Source organism: Lissotriton helveticus, chromosome 5_1 (assembly GCF_964261635.1).
Source record: "Lissotriton helveticus chromosome 5_1, aLisHel1.1, whole genome shotgun sequence".
In the NCBI taxonomy this organism is placed as follows: domain Eukaryota; kingdom Metazoa; phylum Chordata; class Amphibia; order Caudata; family Salamandridae; genus Lissotriton; species Lissotriton helveticus.
In genome coordinates this window covers 1,298,280,281-1,298,298,047 of record NC_136065.1, presented here as the reverse complement: position 1 = coordinate 1,298,298,047, position 17,767 = coordinate 1,298,280,281, and the positions used below count along the sequence as shown (strand labels likewise).

General features: G+C 41.5%; 1 protein-coding gene across 2 annotated transcripts in view; it reads left to right on the top strand.

Annotated features, from left to right (window-relative positions):
• Positions 1-17,767, top strand: part of RAB44 (RAB44, member RAS oncogene family) — a 387,835-nt gene that overhangs the window by 307,419 nt on the left and 62,649 nt on the right. For both annotated transcript variants that reach the window (XM_078644134.1, XM_078644135.1), the window contains exon 11: positions 7,636-9,206. In XM_078644134.1, coding sequence (XP_078500260.1) covers positions 7,636-9,206 — 1,571 coding nt within the window. The remainder of the gene's footprint in view (positions 1-7,635; positions 9,207-17,767) is intronic.

The window sequence follows — 17,767 nt, the reverse complement described above, 5'->3', positions numbered from 1 at the left end:
ATAATTTAAGGCTCTCTGGTTGGTACTTACTTGGACCTCGGCCCCGTCCGCAGATAAATCCTGAGTCAGTCCGGCGTGAGTCTGTAGCAAAGGCTGCTGGTGGTCGCAGGCAGCAACTCTGTTCTGCAACGGCTGGCTGCGGCAGGCAGGCTGAGCTCACACAAGGCCACAGGACACTGCAAATCGGGTTTCCAATTGCCGCCAGGCCCGGGGCCTCCACAGATGATTAGACTCCTGTGAGTTCCCGGGTCACAGTCACAGGTCTCCCCCTTCTGGAGTCAGTCGGCTCGGGCTGAATCAGGGAGTAAAATAAGCTCAGCTACAGTAGTGTCTGCGGTGGGTACCAGCTGCCTGTAGCAAGCTGCGAGCTGTGCCATGATCATTGCGTGGCACCTGGCACAACTGTATCAGAGCGCTTTACCCGAGCACGAGTTGCCTTACAGACTGATTTATCTTAACCTTTACTGGAAACAATAGCATTTTCCCATTTTACTCGTTCCCAAACTGGGATCATAGCAATTATTATGATGGCTGGCGTTTTGCCTATGGCACTTTAGAATACTGTAGAACTGGAGGTGAACCGGAAGTGAACAGATTCATCAACAGTGAAGCAACTTTAGTTCTTTAAATAATATAGAGGGAGAAACTGCGTTTGATATTTGAGATGTGAAATAGGTGAATAGCTTGCTCTGCCAAAACATGTTTTCGTTTTGATACCTGTTAAGGACATTCTTACATTCTCATGCTCGTAATTATTTGTGAGAAAAATGATCATGTGATGAATAGTAGAAACCTCTGTATAGTAAAGTATGAATATGGGACTTGGCCTGCACTTGTCCAGGTTGCCTACAGGTGGACTCCTGATTCTGTGATTCAGAGTATTAATTTTGTCAACAAGCCTTTTCAGACTCAGATTAGCATGAAAGGAAATGTCTTTGACATGTTAAAGGCGTACTTTGGTACAATAGCATACAAGTAAGGAGTCTACCCCATTCGACAATTAGTAGTAAAGGGCCATGACCTCAAAGCACCAGGTCAGGTAGTTCAGGGCCAGCATTGGAACCCACCCTGGAAGTAGAGTGCAGTAATCCCCTCCTGCTGATGTACAGGAACCAGGCTCACCGGGGTAAGGCTTCTAGATGGCAGCTCTGTGATCACTCGTACCATCTACAAAGCTTCCTTTAGAACTTGTTCGACTTACCCATTTTGACACACCAAGTCCAAATTCGGCTAATGAAACAAACTTGAGATATGGAATCAGATTTTTTGCCACCTTCTTTCAAAAATGATAGTACCCACTAGAACATCTTTGTCGGCAGAAATGTTAACCCTAAAAGGCATGCCCAGCCATCCTTGACCTAAGTCTCTTAACAGAGCATTAAAACTCCTAAACATGGAGAAGAACTGGAATTAAACTATTTAATATTTGCCCATTAGGGGGATATACTAGCCAATCAGATAAAAGTTAAATCCAAGGATTTCCAATGACCTGCAGAGACGAGATACTCATGGATCATCCTGAATTCATGTAGGTATTGCCGCTGCATGACTCCTTCTTAATGGAACTGACAATCATGTTCATCAGGATTTTTTACCTGTAGTTGAATTTCACTTTAGCTACAAATCCCCCACACCATTAGTGATTGCTGAGGCTGCAACTTTAAAAGGAAAAACCAGCTAAACCCAATATGGCCTCTCTCCGTAGTGGCAAATTGGCAAGACATCACAGACTGTTCGAGCACAATTCAGAAACTGCATTTAGTAGAACCTTTAGAATCAGTACAGTAGTACTACTCTCATACTACAAAATGCAATTCACAAACCTATGTGTGGAGACCTTTACCTCTACTACTTCTCTGTTTTATGTGCTGAGTTCTGCACCCAAGGAGGTATACATTTAAGGTGTAATAACATCTATTCCGACCAACACATTGCCACCGTATATAGTACTCTGGTCATATTGTTGGTTAAATATGCTATAGGTTGCAAACAAGTCAACCTTGATACCTTTGTACTTATATATTATTATTGCAAAAAGAACAATTGACGGATAGAATACAGAACAATGTCATACATTCACCCCGGTACAGAGATCTGGGCCTAAATCATCCTTTGTTTTTCTCCTCCCTATGCCATTCCAGTTTGAACCCTGCCATGTGCAAATCAGTCTTGATTTGCACATGACCAAGTCTAAACTGGGGTGGCATGTTGAGCAAAGGAATGATGGATATAACCCAGATCCATGGACTGGGGGTGAATGTTTTGATTTGTTCTGCATTCCCTCCATCATTGTATGTCTTTGTACTGCCGGTGTATTCAACGGTGTAGCCTTGGCCCGTGTCATGTATGGTAACTTGCATGATCGAGGTAACTATTAGCGGTTATACCACGTGCCTCTTGGACCTCTTTCAAGTACTTGCCGTTCTTTTTACCCAGCATCCCCCCCACCCCCGCTGCCTGCCATGGGTGGCAATCTGAGGGATAGCCCCGGGCGCCAGAAGCTCTAGCTACACCACTGTCTGCAGCTACCCACAACCCTTAAATCAAAAGTTTGCAGTGACACCTGCCTCTTTTTGGGGCACCACAAGAACTAAACACAGTTAAAAGAAAGCCCAAGCTGGTCATTATGGGGCACGGCATTGGAGTGCAGTGAATATTTAATGAACGGCCTATACTGAAGGGGCAAGGCCACCATTTTCTTTCTTTTTCCATTATATTGAGGGAGCACCCACAGCCTTCTTTCCTTTTTGTATCGCAATGGCAGTGTGGGAAGCCCGCTTCCTCCCTACCCAGCTGGCTAAGTGTTTTTTGCTTTAAGTGTGCCGGTCTCACTTGGGCACCTACAGCGTATTATTAATTTTATCACAATGGCAGTGCAAGGGTCCCAATCCCGAGCTGCCAAGCTGGCTCCCGCCTGCCAGTACATGGGGTGGCCCCAATCCTCTTTAGGACCTGGGAATGAGAAGCTGTGACCCCACCAAACATGCATCAGCCTCATGGGAGATGGGGGTACCTACATGTTTTTTTGTTTTTCATTCCAAGGACACCAGAATAAGCCCCCGAATCCCAAAATGATCTCTAAATATCTTTGTTGATGTCATAGGCAGCCAATTAAATATTATGAGCTGATCTGTTGGTCCCGTGGTAGTCCCTCTGCACTATATATGTATACATTTTGAAACTTAATTTTTGAAAACAACTGAATAGATTTACACCAAATCACAAAAAGCATGCTTTCTGGGTAAATATCTAGCTTGCTGCCAAATGAAGGCGGGCGTACGTCCCTAACGAAGAAGGGGACCACCTGATATAGTGTCGGGGATCCCAAAGACCATATTACAATGCGACCACCACGGTTGCCATCACATTGTACATATTTTCTATTGTGGGTGCTGCTGGTTGCAGCACCCGCCGGTGACAGACACCATGCGGACCCTGTCACTTGGTACAGGGATATGTAGGGGGGCACCCAAAGGAATGGGCCAGGGATAAAGGGGGGCCCGCTATGGGCCCTCAATGTCCATCCCCACCAGCCTTTCCATGGCGGGTGAACTGTCATGAAAAGGCTGGCACAGAGGGGCCATCCGAATCCTTAAAGTGGTGCCTGGCAGGCCATTGTAGGGATCAGAGTGCCCTCGAGCCCATCGGATATGTGGTAGTCAGTATCTCCGTCCATCAGCCCTTCGCCCACCATCAGAATGTCGGGGGTAGTAAAGCTGCGAAGGATGGCGGGGATACCTCCACCGACAGCCGGTCTGATTAGGTTGATCTTCATCCACCATATGGTTTCTTGAGGTAAGTGATATCTTTGCCTCCAATAGAATAGATTGTTCTCTGTTTAATTCAGTTACCAAAAAATACCATAGAGCAACTCATGAAAATACTCAACAAGCATAACATTTGGAATATTAGCATCATTCTAGGTAGGACCTGTCATGGCGCCTGCACAATTTTTAGGTTTGACATGTAATGGCACCTGCACCATTCTTGGTGAAGGTACGGTATTCTATAAATATTATAAGGAGTCTTGGTTTATCTTCCCTCAGCCATAGGCTCCTTTGGCTAAGGAACATCAGCCTTAGGTTTGAGACATTGTCAATCGTTTCTTGGATCGTCCTACAGGAGTATTTTAGTGCCCCATTTTTCTATTGGTTTTTTGGGTCCTTCACTTGCCGCCACTCGAATGCATGAGGGACTAATATTATTTCTGAGAATCCACTTTTTCATCTTACACCATTAATTGTATACACACAGAAGTTATTTTGAATTAGTTTGCATGGAAGCAGGCTTTTTTCAATGGTTTTGCTTTCTCACAAGAGCAAGTGTCAAACCTATTGATATTGCCAATGCATGTTTGAATGTAAATGTTCAAGCACCGCCATCGATGGTATTCTGATTGGCTCACTGACCCTCAAGCTTTTTTTCCAAAGCAGAGAATTCCTCGCAATATATTTGTCAGTTTCAGTTGCTACCAACCACCCATTATAATCACCAGTGATACTGTCCCTTGTATATTGGGTCTGTTATGCCCCCAGTTGTTATAGTTAACACTGCCATCATTTGTAGACCGTTTCTGAGGATTGACGCCTGCATTGCACTTGATGGTCTTGTGGAATTCATAGCCCTTTGCTCGTGTACACCCAGATGACAAAAAATTATTTAATGCCTACTCGCTCAGGGCACACATTACACTATATATACGGGTCTATCAGCCAGATTCATCAAGCCGAAATCAGCTCGCAAAGGGCCAGATTCTGAGAATCTGTCCCTTTGCGAGCGCTATTTTTACATTTGGGATTCATCATCCCAAATGCAAAAATCGCATTTATAGAAATCGCTAAATTGCGAATAATTGCATTTAAGGAATCTCAATTTGAGATTCCTTAAATGCAATTCATGAACCATTTTAAAATTGCGAATTCGCAATCTGGGGCCGCTATTTACCGCGAAGTCTAACTACGTGGTAAATAGCGGAAACTTAGAAAAAATGCACTTCAGTGCATTTTTCTAAGTTGTATGTTACACACACACATATCCTTTGGACATGTGTGTGCACAACACCAGTGTACATTACCATTTCAGGGGTGCTACAGAGTGTCCTTTGGACACCCTGGCACCCTTGAAATCGCTTCCTTATTTGCGATTCGCTAATTGGTAATCGCAAATAAGGAATGACTCCCCATTCATTCCTATGGGCCTTTAGGCCCATAGGAATGAATGGGAAAGCCATTCCTTATTTGCGATTAGCAATTAGCGAATCACAAATAAGGAAGCTGTAGAAATCGCAAAAAATATTGCGATTTCTACATGAATCCCGTTTTGCGAGTCTTTAATAGCGATTCCTTAAAAATCGCTATTAAGGACTCGCAAAACATGACAATAGAGAATCTGGGGGTATGTTTTTGGTAAAACAATAAAGGCGGATAGAACCCCCTCGACGGGCTGTCTGCTCCTTTTAAAAAAGTATATGAGAAATATGTTAAATTTCCCTACAGTTTCTAAAATCTACGTTTGTGCTGCACTTGAGGATACATAGTGAAAAGCTTCCCTACAGGATATTTTACGATTCACCACCTAAAAAGAAATTATAGTATGTTTAAGATCTCCCTGGTGGCAACCTCCATTCATTCTAATTTCGGAAGACTTAGAGAATTTGGATGTAAATCACCTTAATCTGAATGTATACTTGAAAAGGAATATGTTAATTGATCTACCTGAGAACCCCCAGAGTTGAGGTGACCCCCGGAAGGTTTGTGAAGTGTGAATAACACACAATGACAAAATGACAAGACCTATTGATGTAAAATGAACCAGCTAAAGACTCCTAGCTACAAGCATAGGGCCTGCTTACGAGTTCATGCATACCTTTCCTTCACCTAACGCCTTAGAAAGTCCCCTTCTACTCACCGAATTCTGTACCTCTAGCATGCATCTTGTATGATTTCACTATTTGTATTCTTTATAGTTAGTCTTGTACAGCACATAATTGGCCTTGACCAGATGTGTGCTATATAAATAGCCAAATACCTACAAAATAAATGCACATTAAGACTGAGAAATTACCTTTTCTTTGAGTAGAAGAGCTAGTGATGTGTGTGTTTACATGAAGTTAAGCAATGAGCCATTTTAGATTTCCCCCTTGAGTTTAATGATGGCCGGTGAATTTTAGGCAATTGATCGACATAATTATGTCACTTCCGGGCATAAGGGCAAAATTCCCTGGCATATAATGGACATTTCGGAGATGTATTGGTAATACAAGTAAGGGAGAATCTGTCCACATGTGGCAGTAGTACATTTGGGTACTTGACAAAAGGATCAGCTGATGTTTGGAGATCAAAGGTATATTTACTAAATATTTTACGGTTTGTTTTTGGATAAAAACAATTTTTTTTTAAAACATCAAGCTTTTATTTGGGGAACTCTAATATTTCAATTGCCTATTTCCCTAGAAGAATTGTGCTATAATATTCATTATGCTGTTACAATTTTTATAACTTTTCTTAAAGAGGGTGGGCCCACAATACTACTGGGAAGCAAATCTTACTAGGAAAATTATGAAATATGCCTTGATTGACTCTTCAAAACCTGTGAAAGGTGTGCCAAAGTATGTAATAATTATGCTGCACCATGCAGCACAAGGGCCATTAAAAATCACGGGAACATTCTGAAAGGTCTATGAATGACCCAGTAGTCAAATAATGAACCAAAGTGTGTACCAGTACACTGGTATTTCATGGGTCATATGTCAGAATATCGCTTCAAGAAGATTGTTGCACCATAATATCGTGGGCAAAGTTTCAAGGACCAAAATATTGAGGAAGTACGTGCGTTTAGGTAAAAATACTGGTGCTTATTTGCAAGCCCCTTGCCATGCCGGTGCGTCCCTTTTTGCCTGGACACGTAAACCCACACACGTAAAGACACCCTGCATGGCTTTTCATCTCCTTGTAGATATGCCCCTTTACACGCAACACATTGCGTGAAAGGGGCGTGCCATGGTTGTGGCAGTGCTCTTTCTATGGCATAAATGTATGTGCCTTCTGGGCAAATTTGCTTTTGTGTTTTTTGGGTGCACAGTCTTTTTAACGGAGGATGCATGAGTTGATGGAGTTTAGAGATAGCATAACTGGGTATTGTGGTAGGTCCTGAAATATAAGAATAATTAATCAGCTACACTTCAGACCTTCCTGGGAAACCAAGGTGGGTATAGCCTTTGTATTTGAAACATTGTGCTCTAAATTATACCATTCAGTCTTCATTTCTGCAAAATGCTCTTTCTTGAGGGTAGCTCCTTTGTCCCCTCTGTATAACTTGGTTACATTTGGTACGGGTAGGACATCTATGGTCTGGCCTCATGTTGGTTTCCAGTACAGCACTGATTTATCAGTCGGTATACTTCAGTTAGACATTTTAAATGGCTCATCTATGTTGAAAGTGCCTGGAAGAGATGGATGCCTTCGACAAAAGAGACAATAGAAAAATTGTCCCTTCTTGGGTAGTTCACCTTTCTGCCTTTGTTCTGATTATGTCAACCGCATGTGCATTTTAATAAAACAGTTAATCAGTTAATTCTCCTAAATGTCAGTGGTTCAAAACCTGAATCCTAAATGTAATATTTCCTTTCTTTGGCAGTACTGCTGATTTCTCAGAATCTGAGGTCCACGCAAGATCACGAGTGATTTCTATTGAAGAAGACCCTCTGCCTGAATATCTAACCAAGGAACCTGTGCCTCTGAGGAGTGACTTACCGGCTCAAGTGCAGAACGAGTTTGATCAGTCCAGTGTTGAAAAGCAAAAAAGCAATATGTACGAGCCTCATTGGCATCAACAGAGTGATCCAGTGAGGTCACCAGAGCATTGGAATGAAGCAAGCATGCACGATAAACCTTCAGAGCATGACACAAGCCTGGACATGGGTGGATCCGTGCATGACATGTTTGAAGAAGCTCACAGGCATGCCGGGGAAGAACCCAGTGCTCTTGGTGACAGTGCCCTTAACAGGACTTCTGAGCAGGGAAGAAACCATGAGAAACTCGAGGAGGAAACAGTAGCAGAAACAGAACCTTATGTCTTTAAAAAAGTCCAGTCACAGAGAAATTGGGAATTTCATGTCAACAGTGAAGGCCAACCTTCTTCCGAGTTAAGGCAGAAGGATTCCTCTGAAGAAGCACTTAAAGGAATGGTGGAACACAATCCTATCCCCCATGAACAGGATGATAGTGCACCACTGATCGAAAATGTGCTTATTCACACTATCGACGAACACACGTTGTATCAAGATACTCACAAGCATGCAAATGAAGAAATAAAGGGCTTTGGTAACGGTGACCATAAAATGGCTTCTGAGAAGGGAGAAAACCATGGGCGGCTCGAAGAGCCACTGGTAGAAGTAGCAGAACCCTATATCTTTAAAAAAGTTCAGTTACAGAGAAATTGGGAGGTTGCCATTGACCCTGCAGCCCAACCTATTTCCGAATTGAGGCAGAATGAGACCCCAGAAGAAGTGCTTACAGAAATAGTACAAATCAACCCTATCACACATGAAGAGGACCATAGCTGGACACAGATAGAAAAAGCTCTTGTGCACAATGAGGGGCAGGTGGATTCTGAAGAAGAAATGCGGGAAGATCGAGTTATACAAGCAATGCCCAACACGTACACTCTTGTCTGGGATATTGAACCATCTGCTGTTTGTGAGCAGGCGGAACTGCAGGCGAAATATGAGGATGTTCCAGAGGAAAACACTTCAATATCCCAGGTTTCGCTCATTGAGCAAGAGATTCGCCAGACCCATATGGCTCAGGCGATGGCTTTAGAAACACCTGTATCTAGTATAAAGGGTAAAAAAAGAGTAACTTTTACGACCAGTGTACTGGAAAGGCTTGCCAAGGCTGGGGTTGAAAACATGGACGAACACGATGAGAATGAGGACCCAGATATGTATGGAGATCGCCAGGAAGATTTTATAGAAAGTACCAAAGCAAAGCAATCTAATACAAAAAATCTGGAAAATAGACCCTTAGACAATAAGGGATCAGCTGCAAACCTTTCAGCGCAGAAAGCACCTTTAGCTTTGCACACCATGCAAAACCCGGATTTCGTTTACAAGGTTTTGTTTATTGGCAACTCAAGCGTTGGGAAGTCATCTTTTTTGTATCGTGTCCACGATGGCATCTTCCGCCCCGAAATAAATGCTACAATTGGTAAGTATTTGTCACCTACCTGAGTGCTGGCAGTGAGTACTCATGGTTCTCAATAACAACAAAGTGGGATAGAACCAAGATAGCTGTCTGGCCTTTAATTTGGCTCCAAAAGTAATATTGTGATTTACTTCCACATGCTACTTTGAATTATCCTTGAACTCTTTTGTACATCCTAATTCAATTATTATAGATCAGAGAAACAAACAGTCCTCTATTTTCTGAGCTGTCTTCCTTTGGCCAAGCACTTGTAATATAATGCAGTACAATACAATTTAATACATTACAATACATTACAATGCAGTAAAATACAATGCAATACATTACAATACAATACAATACAATACATTACAATACAATACAATACAGTTCAATACATTTCAATACAATACAATGCACAGAGTACTTTTGAAATACTTAATTTTGAAGCTCAAAACTCATACAAACCATGCACTTTCTATCCAGCTGCATTTGAGCATTCGAGATCTTCCTAATTTGTTACTATATATTAAGGAATACACAACGCGTCATAGTCTGAAGCTTTCTGTGATTTGAATGTTGTTTATGGCTGACATTATGAAGTAATCCATGTCTTGTTCAAAAGGCGTTGAAATACTTGAAAACTGGAGCTGGCTAGATAAACCATATAATTTATCATCATTTGGTATGTTTAGTGCTTGTGTGAGTCACGCATTAATGCTTGTGATCAGTTTTATATGCTTAGCAAAGACGCATCAGAAGGTCTTATGTTCTGTATAGGGAACGTCTTCAGTGACTAAATAACGACCTCTCTACAGGCTTGTTCGATACATTCCGCCACCTTTTTTTACCCCTGGCATACTTGCTATATCATAGGCACAGGGTTTATTTCTTTTAGAGAGACTAGGGGCACTCCTTTTTTGTGCCTTATCAAGTATAGTAAGTGCTATATAAAAGCAATTTGAATGTAAGATACATGCAAGATACATGCAAGATACATGCAAGATATGGCATCGTATTTGAACATATGGCTGATGACAGCTTGTTTAACCTTTACTGGTAACTTCAGCATGGTGAACCTACTTGAAACCTACTTGAAAGTTCACCATCCACCACTGACATTCCTCAGCACATTCTAAGTACTTCAAACAAAGCAAATCAAAGTATATTTTAAACTTTTAGTCATAATCATTCCGGTCCATGAGGTTGTGAGATTTGGTCCTCTATCAAAATACAACATATTTATAATGTAGATAGGAACTGCACTCATGGTAGTGAACTTTATTGGTTATAAAGCTCACCCTCTCATGGGAGCTTAACAACACAGAGGACAAATGTGTTTTGTGATCACAGTCATGGATTCCATTCCTAAGGAGAGATGTTGAGTGGAGTGTGATTTACAATGGAAGTAAAGCCATAAAGAATAACATTACTCCATCACCATGAGAGAGGAAAAGTGACTCCACTACAGTGTGGATGTTCTCAGAGTGCATCAGAGGCTTGATTCTAAGCATTTGGTGTAGTTAAGAACAAGTTGATGTAATGAAGTTGGCAATCTAATATATGATGCTTTACAGTGAAGCATATGGAGTTTAGCAAGTGTGGGTCAAAGGCGAACAGGGAAGAGCAGGTTGACTAAGAAGGAACAAGAAGAAGGAAGAATTTTGTTTTTCTAGTTTTAGCTGCAAGGAGAAAGTAGTCATCAATTCAACTGGCTGCTGAAATTAGAGGTAAAAGCTTCAGAAGTCAGAGTCTTCCTTAGCAGCGCTGTCAGTAATAAGTTCAGGATTTGCAGTGACTGTTATTGTTTCACATTAGAGGTATTCTGTTTGGTAGGGAAATCTGAAGAACTCCCACCTGGTTGGTCCATTTGAAGGGCTTGTTCCACTTAGGAAATAGTCAGAAACAAGCTACTAGCTTGTTAGGTCTAGCCAAAGGTTTCAATCATTTCAACTTGAGTGCAATCCCTTGTATATATTACATAAACAGACAGGTTTTCCTTGAAAGAAAATGTGTAAAGCAACGATACTTAACCTGTTGCAACACCTACTCAGGGGGTTTGCGACTGCTTAGAAAATTAAATATTATTAACAGATTATAAAAGTGTATATACATTTAGAAGGCAATTGCAAAATGAAGAATTTTAAAATATTCTGTGAATGTGAAGGAATTTAAAATTGGAAGCTAAAAATGTACTTGGTATCCACAGATAGATTAGTAACGGCATTGGAAGAGTATAGTATGAACCATGGGTGGCCTCAATTGAATTTTATAAAGCTCAAACCTTCCCATTATTATTACATTTTCGTTTTTTTTATATTTGTAAATTAAATAAATGTTTTATCATTTGTGTAGTGGTTTGATCAAAGTTTGTTTTTGTATTTTTGTGTATTGTTTTGCGGATCAAATAATCGAAAGTGCTTACTCAATTGGGGTCCCCTGATTCAAATAATGCGTTGGTGTGGGTTCTGGGGTTTCAGAAGGTTAACAAGCCCTGGTGTAAAGTATTGTGACGTACCAAAACAGTTAAAAGTCAACTACAATACAAGAAAAATCACAGTCCAATTTTTAAAGATAGCAAAAAATTCTAGGCAAAATAACACCAAAATGACAAAAATCTAATAAGGGAAACGGGAAAGTTTATTTTTTTAAAGATTTAAGTGAAAAGCGATAGTGATAGTCTATGGTGACAGTTGACTGGGACCTATGTATGATTTCAAGCTGACCGCGACGGAACGTTGGTCGGATACACTAAGTAGGCTTATTCCAGTAGGAGATTCTAACTTAAGAATTTGTCTCTGAAAGGGAAGTTAAAATTTTCAAGCGGGACAAGGTTTCATGGTGTATCCAAGAAGAGTTTCACAATGCCAGGTTGTCATAGGTCCCAGTGAAGCAGTTGTTTTAAGTGGAAAAATCTCTCTGCGCGGAAGTTCAAATTTCACGCCTAGAGGAGATCTATTTTTGGCTAGACATTTTTTTAAACTTGGCCCATTCACGATTTCTACGTTCAGACTTAGGAAACGATTTAGAGTTTGGCAGATGAGAAACTCTATCACAAACAAGACTGATATCCGGTCCGCCATATTACAAGTACATTATATCCTATTGCACTTGTAATACGGCTGATGGGATATCTGTCACATTTGTGAAAGAGTGTCACACACGCCAAACTCTAAATTAGGCTGTTAGTCTCTTTTTCGGAGCTCCTGATCTTCCCGTGTGACCAGGTTGCTGGGTGTATCCGATGATTAGTTCCACGAGGCCACAGACCGTCTTGTTGAGGGCATGTTGAAACAAATTTGCTGGTGCAGAGTAGCTCCAGAGGGAGAAACCTGTTTTTTTAACCTAGTGAAGTTTCTCCTTGGGGGGATTGGCTTGCGTGGTTGGTCCCGGTACTTTGGAAGTCCCAACTTTTCAGATGTGTTAGGAAAAGTCCAGCTTCTCCTAACACAGGTCCCAGGTGCTCAGAAACTGCACTTGTGAGTCAGGACTCAATCCAGCAAAGGCCACCAGAAAGGTCCAGTCAAAGTCCAATTTCCACTGGTCAACTGGGTTCTTCAGGGAAAAGGTCTCTTGCAGCTTGAAGTGTTGCTGTGGCCACACAGGAGGGCAGTCAACTGATCCTTGGAGTCCACTTATTTGTCTTTGGTGCAAATGGGGACAGGTCCAGTCCTTCAGGTCTCCCCACAGGCCTCAAACTGCTGGTGCAGTCCTTCATCTGGTCTTCCATAGATCCAATAAATGTTTTGAGGAGGATGTCTTGGGGTGGCTTGTTTAAGCCTGACAAAGGGTAGTGGGTGGGGGTGACTCCTAGCTCCTACCTGACTAATGGGGTAAAAGTTCATAGGGGAAACCCTACCCATTTTCCAGCAGTTCAGATTTGTGTTACTACAATCCCATAGTGCACTTTATTCCAAAATCCTAGATGTAGAATCCCTTTTCCCCATGTGCAGAGCATGTGTGCCAACGTAGAGGTGTTACCAGGATAATGAGCAGCCCACTTCTCTGTTGTCACTTAAAATCAGTTCTCAGAGTAACTCTCCTCCCTCTGGGTATCGAGCCAGCCTGGCTAAGTGAATGACAGTTGGGCCTTCCCATGTGTAACCTGCCATATACTTGTGACAGAGCAAGTCCCTTTGAAGTTAATTAAATTCCTGAGCTCAACCCAACTGGTCTTCCTTGCATGTGAAGAATTCCATACACCAAGCCACTCTCTCTCTGCTCTGTAAGCAGTTTTTATACTTTCTTAAGCTCATTGCTGGGCAGCTGCTGCAGAGCTGATTTAAATTAGCTTTCTGGAGCTACAGGAAGGGAAAGGGCAACTTTCTAAAAGTTACTAATCCTAAATTATGTGTTCAAATCTGGCTTCATCATTAAAATGGGTTTTAATACCTATTTAAAAAGTAATTTCATTATTTTTCTAGCTGGTCCCAAACCATAGATACCCTATTTAAGATTTTAATCTGTACTCTAGTTTTCCCATTGAACAGCCAGGGCCTTCAAAAGTGAAAGTAGATTTTGGGAGCCTGTCACTGCAGGGACATGGTGCCATTGAATTTCTATAGGTCCTATTTTTAAAAAGTATGCACCCTACCTTGTGGGCTACAAGGCCTGAATAGGGATTACTTATTATTATTTAAAAGGAAGGGTTTTCTCCTGTCAAAGGGGTTATTTTTACAGATCAGCTGCAGGGTAAAGTGCAACAGTCAGTCTCAAATGGTAGCCCTGTAGTCATGTTTTCCTTAACACACTTGTAGATGGCATAATAAGAGCTACAGTTCACAGGTGACTTTTAACTTTCTACGGCATAGGTGTATTTTCTTCACCGTATACTCTGCCCTTACCAAGAAAGTTAAATAAACCAATCAGGAGTTAGTCACTTTAACCATGTTTCAGGTGGTAGAGCACATGCACCTGGCCTGGACAGCTGTGTCCCAGTGCAAAGAGACAAAAAACTGGGGGTGATCTCACAAAAAGAGGCATTTTATCACAGTGCACCACAATTTAATTCATCATACAATTTAAGGTTAGTAGAAATTTTAAAAAGACCAACCTTATTACCAGACCTGTGGGTACCCAGAGGTATAATATTCTTCAAACAAGTGTTTTGCTCCTCCCAGACAGTAACCTACTAAGTCTTGAAGGCCTCCTATGAGTATAAAAGCCTGGGCAGTGGAATGCGAAGCATCCTATTGATCACAGGACGTAGGGCCTGACTTAGAGTTTGGCAGATTGGTACTTCATCACAAACATGAGTGATATCCCGTCCGACTTTTCACAAGGGCAGTAGGATATCATTTGCTTGTAATATAGCGGTCAAATTTCTGACTGTGTACATATTTGCCAAGTTCTAAATCAGGCTGTATGGGTCCTGGAAATTACATAATGCCAACCTTTTTTCCAGGAATGTGCAAATGTAATATTTGCAAAAGCAATGGACAATTTCCATCTGCTGGTTCTAATTTGTTTCAACATCTAGGAAATCTGTCAGCGTTTGAGAGCCACAGCTTCTTTAGGTCATGACTCTCTTGGAGCATAGTGTGTTTTGCATGATGTGTGCACTGAGTACACTGTATTATATGGGCACAGGTGATGCACCTCCAGGGGTACGGGGCAGTATGTAATATATGCAATAGGGGGCACAGGTAGGTGTGTCTAGTGCCATATTTGTATTCAGCTAGTCCTGGGTTTATTTGGCAAGCAGCTTTTTACATGCTTAAATTTGTAACCCTGTACTTATGCTGGTAAAAGAAAAACTACAAGTCTCATGCCTCAAAATTCTATTCATTAATATGTAACCATGAGATGAAGATATCATACATGGCATGGGCTTGTTTGCAACTATGCACATGCATTTTCTTTTTTAGACAATTGGACATATATATATTTTGCTTAGTCAAAGTTCCAGGAGGGGAATCAGGTGGCTCCCCACCTCACATGACAATTCAAGGTGCAGTGCAAAAATATGAATATATCGCTAATTATAGAATGGTATTCTTAGACACTAGAGCTGCAGAGGCAGTTGACAACTAGTGTCAATATGTAAAACTGGTGAGAGCATACCGAGATTTACATGAAACTGGATATCTTTGAAAATCTCTACTGACTGACTAAAGTATAGGTCCTTGCTCTGCAGGCAGGCATTGAACAAAATTACCTGAACCCGTTATGTCTGACTTTTGTTTTACTAATGCCTTCCTGCAATGTAACAATTTGGACAGCGCTCTCAAAATCTAAAGGGCTCATCAATTCCTCCTTCAAACAGACCAAACCTACAGCCATGATGGTTTGCGTAGGCGTTGCTGTACTCCATGAACAAACAAACACACATGTATGCCAAAACCAACCAATACAGTCGAGGATGCTCCTTTCTGACATCTGTTCTCGTAATCAGCCATTGAAAGGCCATAAAAACTTTGGCAACTAATTGATCCAATGAGAGCAGAGGGAGTGTAGGACTTTTAGCAAAATTCCAACGAAGTTTAATATTATCATGAAACATATTATTGAGGGCTAGATATTAAGGTTTATCATGACCTTTTTAAAATGTAGAAACATAAAATCTGGTTACAGGTGTTTAGATTGGTAATACTTGCTTTGTAGGGCAGTGGCAGGATGACATGGGCTTTGCTCTTTTGTGTTGATGTAGTAATGTATCTTAACAAGCAGAGATTAAGTGAATTGATTAGTTTGTCTTAATTTCCGTTAGGGAGACTGTACTCATAGCACAAATTTCTAAATGATTGTGTTGAACTGTGGGGCCACTGGGTCCTGGTACAAGTGCAGTAGACAATACTTTTCTTTCTATGTGTTCTGAATATGGGCTCTATAAATAATATAGTAAACTACAAACTGATTTTTCGACTTTAACCAGAATAGCTGGTGAGGGATCTTCATAAACCCCCACATATAATATTGATTTATTGATATTAGCCATACTCCTCCTCATTCTTTTTGAACAATGGTTTATAAATATTTGTTCTATGATCTGTATATCCTTGGTATGCATTTATCCGTTGATTGGCCATTAGCTGATACAACCTCAAACACTATTTTGGGGAAGGAACTTAAAAACTGTTGTTAAACGAGGGCTTCACAAGGTTTAGCAAAAATCTAGTCCTCTCTTCAATGCATCCCTCAAACCATTACCAGAGACCCTTGAATCCTTTACCATGCTATTCAGTGTTACATACTATACCTATATGGACCACGCACATATATTTGAAAGCTTAAAGGCCCTTTGTATCTTGACTCGTGTTCTTTAGGCCAGTGCCTTTAAACAATAAAAACAAAGCAGATCCCACGAGGTATCTGGGACTTGGACCCTACATAACACATCAATGAAAGTCAGAATTCTGAGATGGTGGATGTCAACCTATGTTAATGTTATGTTATGTTAATTTGGAATTTATAAAGCGCGCAGCTACTCCCAGGAGTATCCTCGCGCTTAGCAAAAAAGACCTCATAACAGTAACAGAAAGACTCCCAAGGCAGAGTCAGCGAAAACAAAATTATAGATGAAAGAGCCATGTTTTCAGTTTTTTCCTAGAGTGAGAAGGTCCTAAATCTGTCTAAGAGACAGCGGAAGGCCATTCCACAGGCGGGAGGCCAGCACGGATCTTCCTCCTACCCGGGAGAGTGAAAATTTAGGAACAGGAATCAAAAGGTGAGCCGAGGATCTCAAAGTACGTTGGGGAATGTAGTGGGGAAATCTTTATCCAAGATAGGATTTTAAATCTGATGAAAAGCTTTAAAAACCAAAATCATAGCTTTAAAATGGATTCTCTTCTGGGCCGGGAGCCAATGCAAAGAAGACAAGAGAGGAGACGTATGAGTCCTTCCTGGGACCTACCAGAAAAATTGCCCTAGCAGCCATATTCTGGATCACCTGCAGTCGGGCAAGTAGATAGCCAGGAAGTCCCAGGTATAGAGAGTTACCATAGTCTAGCCTCGAGATCACCAGGGCCTGGACGACCATCTTCCTATGAGAGACTGAGAGCAGCGGGAGAAAATTCCTCAACATTCCTTAAACCCAAAGCAGGTCCCTGGCACAGATAGCTTCTGAGTCTTTATAGAAGGAGTAGTATCCAGTCTGACTCCAAGATTCCTAACCATCCTCACAGGTGTGGTGGGGGGAGACATATTCTGCGGCCACTAGCTATGCCATTTCCCACACAGGGGCGAGGACCGAAAAAAATGATTTCAGATTTTTCTGAGTTACATTTCAATTGAGTTTCTTTCAGCCACGAGAAAACCTCAGAGAGGCAAGAATTTATCACATGACCATCAAACTCAAGTCCCTTTTCACAAGTAAACAACAATTGTGCATCACCCGCATACAATACAATTTGTGCCCCATATTGTTCGGCCATAGGGGCCATATATAAATTAAACAATGTTGGGCTCAAAATAGAGCCCTGAGGGATCCCGACGTTCATAGGAGGGATGACAGCAGAAAATGGGGGGGACCATATAGTATGAAGACGATTATTAAGAAGTGACCTAACCCATCAAAATACAGTGCCTCCAACGCCGCTCTCCACCAATCTTTGCACAAGTCAATTGTGTGGCACGGTGTGAAAGGC